The 14,172-nt window shown below is 35.7% G+C and overlaps 1 protein-coding gene across 9 annotated transcripts in view; it reads right to left on the reverse strand.

The window, feature by feature from the left end:
* Positions 1-14,172, reverse strand: part of EPHA5 (EPH receptor A5) — a 385,548-nt gene that overhangs the window by 300,947 nt on the left and 70,429 nt on the right. For all 9 annotated transcript variants that reach the window (XR_006265647.1, XR_006265648.1, XM_043447888.1 and 6 more), the window contains exon 3: positions 5,714-6,377. Coding sequence is in view for 7 of the 9 variants with exons in the window: in XM_043447888.1 (XP_043303823.1) it covers positions 5,714-6,377 (664 nt within the window). In the remaining 2 variants the exon portion in view is untranslated. The remainder of the gene's footprint in view (positions 1-5,713; positions 6,378-14,172) is intronic.

The following is a 14,172-nucleotide window of genomic DNA, read 5'->3' on the forward strand; positions in this document are numbered from 1 at the left end:
GAAATGTACACTTCTTTCATTCTTTAGAAAATTGTCCACTTTGGCATAGGTAACCAGTCTATAAATATATTTAGTTTCAGCAGCACATCTGTTAACATAGGCAGAGGGAATATATTTCACTTAGTGGTTCTCAACTAAGAGAGATTTTGCCCCCAGGGAAGATTTGGCAATACATGGAGGCATTATTGGCTATTAAAAATCAGGAACGGAGTACCCTACCGAATCTAGTGACTGAGAGGCCAAAGTGAAAGTTGCTCAGTCGTGTCCAACTCTTTGCGACCCCATGGACTATACAGTCCATGGAATTCTCCAGGCCAGATTACTGGGGTGGGTAGCTGTTCCCTTCTCCAGGGACTCTTCCCAACCCAAGGATCAAATCCAGGACTCCCGCACTGCAGGAGAATTCTTTACCATTTGAACCACCAGGGAAGCCAGGATGCTGGTAAATGTCCTACGGTAAACAGGAACGCCCCAAAACAACTAGTTTCTGGCCCCAAATACTAACAGTACTAGTGTTTTGAAACCTTGATTTCGAGGGGGGGTAAGCACACTAACATTTTAATATTAAACATAATATTAACATAAAAAGCCATAACATTTTAATAGAATTAATCCAAAATTATTCAAGTGAGGAGATAAAAAAGAAAACCTATTTTTCTCATGTGCAATACCTGCAAATAGATGAAATGACTTAATCACTTAATTGTCTTAGTGGTGGTTCACAGCAATAGGACACACACACACACACATATATATGGACTCACACACCATTGACACCAATCACTCTGTGATTTCAAAATCACAGCCTTTTGTTAAAATTTTTAAATCAAAATTAGTTTCCTTCTGTTGCATAAAAGAGCATACCAAAAAGGACCAAAGTTCAACCCCTTTGATGCTTTTTGGTAACATGCCTAATTAAAAATAACTAGGCTCTCCAATGCATAATTACACGAACACCTAATACTCTAAATTTCCAGCCAATTTTGCTTCACACATAAATATGCACCAGAAGTCTGCATGATCGACATGCTACTCCCTGCAGTATCTTTACTGTTTCTGAATCAAGGCTCCTTCTTAGCTCAGTATTTTCACTACATTTCCTTGCTGTGCAATCATCTCCCAGTTGGACAATTAATAAGTGCTTTTTCTCCACAGCCCTTGGCATGTAACCCCCCTTACCCTGTATTTGAGCATGCACTATATACCTGCTTCACTCACTGGTTTTGGCAGTGACCCACAATCTAAATCTCTTTCCTCCATTTGATATAAGTGAAACTATAATTATCTAGAGGTAATTTCAAATTACTACTTCATTTCACTAGCAACTGATGAAGATTAGTGGTCTTGCCTTGCATCTGAGTAAGTCAGCAACATAATCACAAGAGAACTCAGCAGGCAACATTTGATTCATGTGAACTCAATTACTTCTGTCAAACATATTCACTTCAACAAAAAGCAGAAACTTCCAAAATGGGTTTTTGCTAACAGTTTTGTACTCAAAAAAATTACACATGACTCTTAAGGGAAAAATGGCATGAATTTTCTCAGAAATAATAATAAATATTAAGTATGAAAACATGCTTGTAAAATGGATTTAATATATTATTAGTACCTGAAAATAAAGAATATCTCAAACAAATAAATTTGAATACTTAAGGCAGTTTATTATAGAAAATTTAGGCATATACGTAAGCCTTCAAAAAATAAATGCACTCTGTATTTTAAGTTGATAACAGAAACCAGCATATTCGGTTACTTTGTTAAAATCAGATAATTATGGAAAAGGTAGTTAAATTCTTATGAAGGAAGTTAAATAAGGAGACATGGAGATGATAGATCATGATCTGCTACTGATCAATGGACAGGGACTCCTGAATCACTTCTTGGTTGTCTTCTGGGTTGAAGCCATATGTTAATGAGCTGTCTAGCATTTTGCTTCTTGAAGATTTAGTTGCTAAGAGACTGTGGGTCAGGCCTATCATGCCCTCCTTGTGAATCAGCTCACATGAAAATGATCTGACAGCAACTACCTGGTCACCTCCTAGGAAATCTTAATATATGATAATCATTACAATAGGTTTACTCAACTTTAGCTTCTTATATTTATAGCCTTAATTATATCACAACATATTTTGATTATCAAAGAAACCAAGTAATTAAATGTAAGTATGTAATAAAGCTATATTTATAAATAAACACATTTTAGCATGTGATGCTTTGAGGTCTACAAAAATCACTGATAACCTCTATAACAGTTAATATATCATATGCCAATCATATACCATTTAGTATTTGAAACTTTGAAAATTTGGCCTGAGAATCTTAGGACTAAGTAAAGATTAATTTAAAAGACATTTGTCAATTTTGTGACCAATGATGTTTCCTACAGGTAAGTACAAAGGTAAACAAAATTACTTATTTAAAATTAATAATTTTAACATAGTATTTATAAAATAGATAACTAACTTTTGAACTGTGGTGTTGGAGAAGACTCTTGAGAGTCCCTTGGGCTGCAAGGAGATCCAACCAGTCCATCCTAAAGGAAATCAGTCCTGAATATTCATTGGAAGAACTGATGCTGAAGTTGAAACTCCCAATACTTCGGTCACCTGATGGGAAGAGCTTACTCACTGGAAAAGACCTTGATGCTGGGAAAGATTGAAGGCAGGAGGAGAAGGGGACAATAGAGGATGAGATGGTTGGATGGCATCACCGACTCCATGGATGAGTTTTGAGTAGGCCCCAGGGGTTGGTGATGGACAAGTCTGGCATGCTGCAATTCCTGGGATCATAAAGAGTCAGACGTGACTGAGCAACTGTACTGAACTGAACCAAGAGAGCTAATAGGAGCAAAGCCACGCAGGATCTTAGGCTATTTTATAAACTTCATTTGAAGGAGACAATTATGCATATATATATATGCATAATTTTTAGATTCTTTTTTAGATTCTTTTCCTATACAGGCCATTACAGAGTAGTGAGTAGAGTTCTTGTGCTATACAGTAGATCCTTATTTTCTTATTAGTTATCCATTTTAAATACAGTAGTGTGTTTATGTCAAATCCAATCTCCCAGTTCATCCTTTAAAAAAAAGGAAACTACTGAAGTACTTTAAGTGTCTTGGGAATAGGAAGGGACTGGGAGGATAGGTTTGTGCAACTATCAGATTTGTATTTTTGTACAGGTGACACACTCACATGGCTCAAAACCCAAAACTATATAAAAAGCTATTCATTATTTAAAAATAAAGTTTCCAACAAGATATGCTAACAGATTGGAGGAAAAAGGAAACAGAAAAGTGGATGATTTTATGAGAGCTGTGTGGGAAATTTATAAATACTTTGTGAGGTATTGAAACTGAGAAGTGAGCAGGAAGGATATGTCAAGAATGATTCTTAGATTTCTGACCTACCAAGGATATTTCCAAAACAGCAAGATCCCCACTTAGAGGTTTGTGGATAGCACATTAAAACTGAAGAAAGAGTTATAGTGGAATTTTATATGACACACACACACTCATACATTTACATTTGCACATACATATTTTGAATAGGTTTAAATACATATATTTATTTATATGGGACCATCTGCGACGCCCTAATTTTCCAAGACAAACCTTCAACATTTGTTTATTCACTCAGTAAATTATTTACAGAATAAATGCTTGAAATTCCTCATAGAATGGCCACATATCACTGGTACACGGGAAAACACCAAGAGGCACTATTCACACAGACTATGTTGTGCAGAACATCTTCTGGGGCAGGGACTGGGAGGGGCTGTGTAGTCTACTGCCTTCATGACCCCACTGCCCTCGCTCCTCCTACCAGAGGAGGGTAATAAGCACATTAAGACAGAATCCAGTTGAGTGAAGCTTCTACCAAGCGGCCTCTCCTTTTTCTCTCGGGCCTCTACTCCTCAACTGCTAAGAGTGTGAGAGAAGAAAGACGCAGTGGATTCATCATGCACTAAGAGCATCCTGTCAGAATACTACTTCCCCCAGGTATTTTCATGATAAGCACCTGCAAAATATTTTAACCCCAGCAACAATAAAAAATTATCCTCTGAATGCAAAGGTCCTTTATACCCTGTACCAATCTGGATGAAGACAAAGATCATTGTGTTCTGAACTAAAGTTACCACATATCATTCATGAAAATGATATAAATAGATAATCAAATAGAGCATGCTGCCTTTTAATACTGGTAAACAAGTTCTTAGAAATAGTAAGATTTTGTAAGCATTTTAGGGAAAACAATGCAATGTAGTCAATGGATTATGTTTAACTCCCACTGCTGATCCTACAGTTACATATATCTTCACCCATGCCAAGAAGATGGCTCAAAAAGAGAAGTTAAGGTAATGTTAGTTAAAACTTTCCTTTAAATTCAACCCTAAATAAAATCTGATTCATTTATTTGACAAATTTAAAGGCATATCTGAAAAATAATTTTGATTTAATAAAACTTTATATACAAAGGAATAGAGAGTTGTAGATTACATGGAGAAATAATCATGCACTTAATTGTAGATGATAATACAAACATGAGCTGATGTAAATATGGTGCAATGCATTTCTAGAGATAAATAAGCAATGTCAGTATGGTTTACAGATTAGTGTTGTTTTCCTGGCTCTACAGTCAATCTACAGTCAAGCCTGAAGAAACGTGAGCAAGGCTGAGCCACATTACATACTGAATTTAGAAAATAAATTGCACCTGAAGCTACCAATGGGCATAGGGGAATTCTCAGTATTTGGTTTTCTCTTCAGTTAAGACACATTAACTCTCATTACCTATTTGGTATGTGCATATCATGGTGAAAACAAGTTCGGGTTCATAAGGATAATTTTTTTTTTCCTCTAAGGAAAATGTGTTTTCTTCCTCATAAGCTGTTCTTCACTTTGACATAAAGTACTATCCTGTTTCATGAAGCCACTGAGAAAGATCCAAGTTTTAAAGGGCAAGTCACCACACTGTGGACAAAATCAGAGTATTTTCAAATGAAAAAGAAGCATGCATGATCAAGTTTCAATTTAAAAGAAAAATTAAAACAGAAAAAAAAATCCAAGTGCAAACTGCTTTGAAATGACCTTTCTGTATTGGTTCCATCTCCAGTTACTTTCTTGGGCACTACTTATTATGCATTTAAAGTTAACCTGTAAATTCTTAAAAGCAAGTATGTAATAGCTATTATATGCAAAGAACACGGTAAACTAAGTCCTGTCACTTTCCACATATGTCCAATGAAGTTCATATGGCAGAACTTACACCTAAAGAATTTTTAAAAGGCAGTTAAAAGCATGCCAAAAGTCTCATGGAAGTTTACATCTGAATTTCACATAACAAGAGTATTATTTTTCTCTTCAGAGAGACAGAGTCATGACAGAGTAGCAGATAAACAAAGAAATAATCCCTTGATGTGAGTAGCTCAAAAATAAAATTCCTGAAAGCAAAATGAATATGAAATACTACACTGCAAGTAAGACACTCTCTGAGTACTAATTATGTATATCCAGTAGAATATAACTTCAAATCTTTCATCATTGCCAGAAGTTTTAAAATTCTGAGAGGAGAGAAATCAAACTTGAAGAGAAATAATCTCCATAAATTAGCAAAGTAAAAGGTCATTTGCTCATAATCACTGGAAGATATACATATACATGATCCAAGGGAAGCAGACAGCCCCTGCAGATCCGCAGGCAAACTCTTACCTTGACAGGTGCCGTTTTTCTCTTCGTATCCGGCCTTGCACATGCATTTCCCAATGGGGACCAGCCACTCCCCTTCAGCGCTGCAGTGCATTTTGGGTGGTTCATCTGTCACCGAATGGTTGACACAGGAGCCTGCCACTTCAAGTAACTGTGAAGAATCAGCTCCAGTAATTGTGTCAGGGAAGACAGCTAAATGTCGCACCACAGAAGGGCATTTTTTATAATACACTCGCACTGAAACAAGAGCAATGCAAGCACCCACATCTTGAAAAGCGAGATAAAATCCCTTTTTGCTTAGAGGTCCTACATCTCTGACCTCTGTATTCAGTTTCATGACACGGTCACCAAGATCAAGTTCTGTAAAGCTTTCATCGGCAGCAATGGTATCAATTTTGATGTACTGGTTTTCCTTGATGTTTCTCCCATTCTCGTTATCTGACTCAAAGTAATACATGTTGAAAGTCTCCTTACAGGTCCCCAGCCCTCCAGGAAGACTGTTGCAGTCCCGCAGAGTAAACTTGAGTTCTATGAAGATTCTCGAAGCACCTTCGTTGGAGATCCAACTGGTCAAAAGCCAGTTATTCTGGTTCTGTTCCATAACTTTGCATACTTGGTATGTGTGGATAGGGGCATAATTTTCATCAACTTCACCAATCTCTTCCCACTGTAGAATATAAAATAGAAAAGACAGTAAAAAGATGATTAGAAAATAACCAGCAAAATAAAAGAAAATTAATTCAGATGTAAAATTTCTGCAGCCTCAATATACAATATTGAGAGAAGGAGATACACAATGAAAATTTTAAAAAATAATTTCCCTTTTCAAGTTAAATAAATCAGCAATATATTAGTCATTGTCTCAAATGTAACTCAGGTGTGAACACATGTGAATGATATTCTCCAGAAAAATCCATGTATTTCAGAGTAAAAATAAAATTCAATATGGGATATGATTAACAAAAAGCAGTGAAAGGGAAGTATGCACATTTGGAAGAAAGTTTGTAGAAAAGGAAATACAATTTTTTTAAAACCATAACAATGAGAAAAAAGCAGCAAATGAAGAAAAGAAGGGAGAAAAACATAATGACTGAATTCACACTCAACTCTCAAACAACACAACAATGTAATAAAACTTGAAAGGAAATACATTAGCCTAAAATTAATAGTTTATTTCATTGAAACAATCTGGTGGGACTCTTTTAAAAACTGTGTTGAAAGTCATTCAGCCATGTCCAATTCTTTGCAACCCCATGTGGAATTCTCCAGGCCAGAATATTGGAGTGGGTAGCCATTCCCGTCTCCAGGGGATCTTCCCAACCCAGGGGTCGAACCCAGGTCTCCTGCACTGCAGGTAGATTCTTTACTAGCTGAGCCAAGGAAGCCCAAGAATACTGAAGAGGGTAGACTATCCCTTCTCCAGCAGATATTTCCAACCCAGGAATGGAACCCGGGTTTCCTGCATTGCAGGCAGATTCTTTAACAACTGACGTACCCCCAAATTGTGTTATGAAGGGTTTATTCATACATGTTCCCACAAATATAAACCTAAAGACAGAAAGAAAATAGAGATATGCAAATTATAGACTAGTAATATGATGGAGAAGGAAATGGCAACCCATTCCAGTATTTTTGCCTGGAGAATCCCAGGGACGGAGGATCCTTGTGGGCTGACATCTATGGGGTCACATGCATGCATTGCAGAAGGAAATGGCACTCCAGTATTCTTGTCTGGAGAATCCCAGGGACGGAGGAGCCTGGTGGGCTGCTATCTATGGGGTCGCACAGAGTCGGACACAACTGAAGTGACTTAGCAGCAGCAGCAATATGGAGAACCTTGTCATTTCAAATACTAAGTGATTTTTTGTTATACATAACTTGAGAATGCATTAATTCTTTCTTACTAAAGCTTATTTTATGCACAATGACCTTAAAAGTTATGATTATATATACAGGATGTAGAAAAATTAAGTACGATTTATATAGCTTTCAAACTACTATTCAGTCAAGTAAGAGATCTAAACCTCTCTCTCCTAGCAAACTATCAATACTACAGTTTTGAGAATGTCAGTGTACCATACCACATTTTATACAGTGTAAATCAGATTTTTACTCTTCATAAAGATGTTATTATAACAAAATATTTTAAACCTGTCTAGAATCTGTGGGAATAAAAGTACATGCAATTTTGTTTTAAATCTTTAAAAATTATCCTGAAACACAGAGAGCAATGAAACCGTACATACTGACTTTCAATAAATCCAAAATGTGATTTCAGACATTAAGTATTATAGATAATAAACTTCATAGAACTTCATTTCTTTAGACATGAAATTAAATGGAGCGTTACTGCTTGATTCTGTTCAACTGACACCGATGTGAAAAATGGCATCAGAAGGGATGCACATAAATCGTATACCTTCGATGGCCCCTCTCAGAATTCTAGCTGCCATCAGAAAGACAAGTAAAAGGTGTTAATGAGGGAAAACTGATGAGCTCATTCAAATCACAAGACAGACATCAAGACTGTATCTTACCTAACAACATTTACATTAGAGTGTTACATGAAACCTTCGTTCATTCATTTAATTTCACTTTTGCCCCCTCTCACAATGTATATAAATCGTACTTTGCCTCTGATTTTCTTAATCAGCTTTGTCTCTCATTAAACTATTTACGGTTTCTTCATGAAGCCATCCAGGTATCCATGCTATTTATTACAAATGGTTACTAAATGCCATGCTTAATATTTCATGGAAAAAAGCATCTCAACTAACCAAATGAAAATAACAAAAATGATTAATTTATTGTAAGAAGATTAGATGTATTTCCTTTGAATTAATAAATCAGAAAAGAGCATCAAAAAAGCTCTTCCCTGAAAATGGAAAACCAAAATGCCACATTCTCTCTGTTTTAAATTCTCTTATTTTTTAAGAGTGCTCCAATGCAAATCACAAACATATTTCTAATCCCTGGCCTTGAATCATTTATAAAAGACCTATTTCTGCATCATATAGTCCAACAGGTCCCTGCTAGCAAGTCAAAAGAACTGGACAAGTAAAAGGAATAGTAGCATTTTGCAAGATAATAAGGCAAGAAATTAACAGTCTTTGTCTGTACAAAGAGCAAGGTACCACAAATATTATTAAAAATGCAAGCCAAGCAGCACTTGACAAGACAGCTTAATAGGTACTGCTTCGGGTGATAATTTCTAAGTATGTGCTTAAGTATGTTACTCCTCTGAATATTCTCAATTAATAAGAGAAAAACTGTAATTTTCTTTGATGTTAGAATATATCACAGTGGGATTTTATTTATCTTTCTTTTCAAGTGTCCAAAATATAAATGAAGGCTCACATTTTCTATTTCTAATGAATGAATAGGAATAATTTAATTTAAATAATTATGGCCATAAGCCATTCAGAGACTCAAAAAGGTAATATAGATGCATTTCCAATAAATAGCTGCTCCTATTTAGACAAATACACTAAGAAACAAACAAAAATATTTCCTTTATTTTAGATTGGCTAGCTGAAAAAAAATGCTGAATTCTTCAAAGTTGTCTTCCCTTTTAATACAAAGAAGACATCTTGCTATCCTCAGCAAATATCTTATTTACAAAGAAGAAACAAGTGGATGAAGAGAAAGTAACACTCTCCAAGAACTTAAGATAACAACAGGTATATTCCTAGACACTTTTGCAAATGTCATGTCAACGAATTACCATAATTTAAAGAAGAGCATAGACAGAAAATGCAATATTTTCAGTGTAATTTTGTTGGAATTCCTATGCTTCCATAGCATAATAAAAGTATTTGCTGATTACTGTAAGTGAGGTGCCTGGGCAGTTTGGACTCGTGGTCACTGCACATAATTTAGTGGGTTTAGTTCTATTCTTGTCCTGCTACTCCTCAAACCCCACCCTCTAAGCCTAGACTTTTCTCTGTGTTTGTTTTCTCCTCATTCCTATTCCTTTGACTTAATATTAAAGAATTGATTACACAGCCAGCTTGAGCTGGCTTAATATCTCTCTCAAACTCTTGGGCTTGCTTCTTTCCCCACTGGCCACTGAAAACAAATCAGTTTCATTCTAATCCCATGTTTGGCCAGGCATCAAAAGTCAGCCACATTCATCAGAGAAGTGGAAAAGAAAAGGACTGGTTTTCATATCCATATGTGTATTATGGAATTACCAACTTTTCCTACGCAAGCTATTAAGGGCTGTTTTCTCCCTGCCGGCTTCTCACAGCCCTATTTGATTTCTTCCCCCAAGCTCACACTGTCACTTATATTCTTAGCATTTATTTCTATTCCAAGCCCCTTACCTGTACAACACCTTGTGTGCATTCACAGTTTAAAATACTGAATCAGGACACTTAGCCTAGACTAAAATCTCCCCTTACATTATGTCCCCAAATACACACGAAGAATCATCACATGAACGGAGTCATTTTGACCTTTCAGGTTATGGGGACGCCTGGTATTTAGTTCTGTTTTCATTATTGTGTGTTTATATGTTTTACATAGAGATTAATTTACTGAGGCTAAAGTAGAGTGATCAGAAGCACTGTAGCAGAGGCCTGTATATACACACTTAACTGATCTTGTATAAAGGAAAGATTATCAGCCTGAAGTCCTAGAATTAGTCCCAGCTTTTACAGTATCTAGATGCATAAACCAAGAATTAACCACTGGCATATTGGTTACATAATCTAGAATGAGAACTGAAACTCTGTATCCCAGTCATCTAATATCCAATATAAAAACATCATAAGTGACCTTAAAAGATCTACTTCCATTGTTTACTTTAGAAATGAGAAAAATCAAAGACCAGATTTTCTCAAGCTCACAAAATACCACCCTGAGCACCTCCTCTGTCCATCCCGTCTCTGCCTCTGCCTTCATATTGGCATGTCTGTCCATGAAGTCTGGATTTGTGTGTGGGATTCCTTGATTCACTACACTAATTTTACTCCACTTTGTTGAAACTAAATTCACATTTTCTTTCAGACATGATTTAACCATAACTAATTCTTCTTCTTCCTTTCTCCCTTCTATCTTTCCTTTCTTTCTCTCTCTTTCTCTCTATATTAATACTCTGAAACAGATATGAAGGTAAAGACACAATTCTTTTTCTCTACTATATCTCAGAATCTGATACCATAAGACACAGGGTGGGAAACTCAGTAAATATTTTATAATGAATGAATTAATATCAAACACATATATGTTCCTCCTAAGTTCGGAGATATGTTAATATGAAATTTGAAATAATTCAAACATGGTAAATAAATGATTATATGATTTGCTATTTTTTTAACTTTGAACAAAAATAAATGATGTTCTCTGTAAATTTTCTGAACTTTATAAATTCAAATAAAGGAATGTTTATAAGCTCATATTTTTGAAAATTAGTCTTCAGTGAAAACTTCTAGGAACTTAAGACACTATTTTTATTCTTATCATACAACTAATTTCAGTTTAGTCTTGCATATTAACCTGTAGAACTAGCTTTCTTTAGCATTATATTTTCCCAGTTATAACTTAAGAACTTAGTATAGATTAATTAGATACTTTTAGCATAAAATGTTTTAACATATTCAGTTTTTACTTTTCACTTACTAGCCTTTTTCATCATTCTATACAGATTAAAAGCCTAGGATGTAGCATATCAGTTACTGGCACTGTACCTTCTTTCCTTTTTGGTCAAACAATATTAGGACCATCTTAATCATTTTATTTGGCAGAGCAATGTTAAAACATAGCTAGGGATCAACTGCTTCCAGCATTACCCTGCAGTGACCAAAGCATAACTTTGCAACAAGACCTTGTTTATCACATTAAAGCGTCTTTGAATATAGTGTTAACTGTCCTAAAACTCAACATTCAGAAAACTAAGATCATGGCATCTTGTCCCATCAATTTATGGCAAATAGATGGGGAAACAGTGGAAACAGTGGTAGACTTTACTTTTCTGGGCTCCAAAATCACTGCAGATGGTGACTGCAGCCATGAAATTAAAAGACACTTGCTCATTGGAAGAAAAGCTATGACCAAACTAGACAGCATATTAAAAGCAGAGACATTACTTTGCCAACAAAGGTCCATCTAGTCAAAGCTACGGTTTTTCCAGTAGTCACATGTGGATGTAAGTGTTGGACTATAAAGAAAGCTGAGTGCTGAAGAATTGATGCTTTTGAACTGTGGTGTTGGAGAAGACTCTCGAGAGTCCCTTGGACTGCAAGGAGATCCAACCAGTCCATCCTAAAGGAAGTTAGTCCTGAATATTCATTGGAAGGACTGATGCTGAAGCTGAAACTCCAATACTTTGGCCACCTGATGCAGAGAACTGACTCATTGGAAAAGACCCTGATGCTGGGAAAGATTGAAGGTGGGAGGAAAAGGAGATGACAGAGGATAAGATGGTTGAATGGCATCAATGACTCAATGGACGTGAGTTTGAGTAGGCTCCAGGAGTTGGCGATTCACAGGGAAGCCTGGCATGCAGCAGTCCATGGGGTCACAAAGAGTCAGACACACCTGAGCAACTGAACTGTCCATTATCCTTTAATATCACAACATTCTGTACAATGAATTTTGAAATGTTCCATGAGAAATTAATTCTAGGCTTCTCATTTTCTTCAAAAAACTGTTAAGATATCATTTATCATTTTTTTTATTTGTTTGTGCAGTATGTTTGCTAACATCACTGAAGATATCCTGGCTTCATATTACTAATTAACTGCTGCTTTTAAAACAGTAGCACTTATCCAAGATCTTAGAAAGTGCCTGGGAAATGGTTTCACTCTGTGCTCAAATTCAGAATTCTGGGATTTTACCCCTTTTAACTAGTGATCAACACATTCCAATTACTACTGCATCATAAGTTTACCTAAAGTCTAGAATTTCCGGAAGCTTCCTGCTCTTTCAAAACTTAGATGAAATGCCACATAAAAAATCAGAAATTTCAAACAAACCAGAGATCTTTTGTTTCTCTATGTTTTTATAATAATTTATACTTTTAATATCAGACTTTTTAGATTCATTATTTCATTTTTTCAATGTTGCTATACTGATTGAAATTAGGTAAAATATACTCAAGTAAGAACATAAATGAATTGCTTACTTTCTCATTTTCTTATTTCCTCAGTTTCTCATTATGATAAATGATTACCAATATTCTTCCTGGGCTTCCCTGATGCCTCAGTGGTAAATAATCCACCTGCCAATGTAGGAGACACAGGTTCAATCCTTGGGTCAGGAAGGTCCCCTGGAGAATGAAAGGGCAACCCGTTCCAGTATTCTTGCCCAGGAAATCCCATGGACAGAAAAGCCTGGTGGGTTACAGTCCATGGGCCCGTAAGTGTCGGACATGACTTAGCAACTAAACAATAAAAAATATTATTCCTCATAACATTTTATAAGACTTGCTATGCTTATATAAAATCATTACATTTTTCCTTCCTATTGGATGTACGACTAAGCTCACCTGTCTCTGTGTGCATGCTGACATCTGCCATTACCTAATACATTCAACCCAGGACATTTCTTCTGAGAGAAAATAGGATAGAAAAATCCTCACAGAATAAGAGACTCAGGATCATTATTAACGGTAAAAAAAAAGTGGAGAATCCTATTATTGTTGGGACAGAATTTTTTGTCTGTTCTTACTACCTTTGATGTGTTACCGTTCACTAGAAGCCATTCATCATTAAAAAGAAATACTGTATTATTAAGACCAGTGCATGCTGGACACACATATGAGTCCCTAAGCCTCCTGCCTGTCCAGTGGCTGCCCAAATGCTTAAACAGCGAGAGTCAAGTAGAAAACCAAATTTTCACTTGGGAGATAACACAATGCTTTAAAAGAAACTTTATTATAATTCAAAGATAATCATGGAACGTGTGAAAACCTCAAAGCTATATTGAGAATATTAATTTTCTCATTACGTACTATATGCATGATACAATCATACAGAACACAACCACATCATTTTGCAGAGGAGTAAACATATCTAGAGAGACCAATATGTTTTTAGTGCCAAATTGACGTCTCAGATCAGAGCTTTCTGATATTAATTTTTTGTCCTTTAGAAGGGTTAAAATTCTAATAAAATATAGTGACACATGAAGCAATTCTAGCCATTATAAGAGACAGTTTTTCATTACCTGATGAACTAGGTATTTACGTTTTCATAACATAAAATTGTGGGCCTTTGTTGTGGATTTCTAGCACCCATCCTTCCCTGCTCAGTTTAGTGAGTTTTTGATCAAGACAACACAAGCCCACTGAGCAACAGAAACATCTCAGTTTTTATGCATAATCACCAGGACAAGATGGTTTTAAAAGAAAGATATTTGTAGTATTAGTTTCTGTTTCAGAAATTAAATCTAAAAGCTATTGCTTTTCAGTAAAATAAATATGACAAAATGTATCAACTTTCAGTGAAAATCATTTGAAT

This window comes from Cervus canadensis, chromosome 26 (genome assembly GCF_019320065.1).
Source record: "Cervus canadensis isolate Bull #8, Minnesota chromosome 26, ASM1932006v1, whole genome shotgun sequence".
In the NCBI taxonomy this organism is placed as follows: domain Eukaryota; kingdom Metazoa; phylum Chordata; class Mammalia; order Artiodactyla; family Cervidae; genus Cervus; species Cervus canadensis.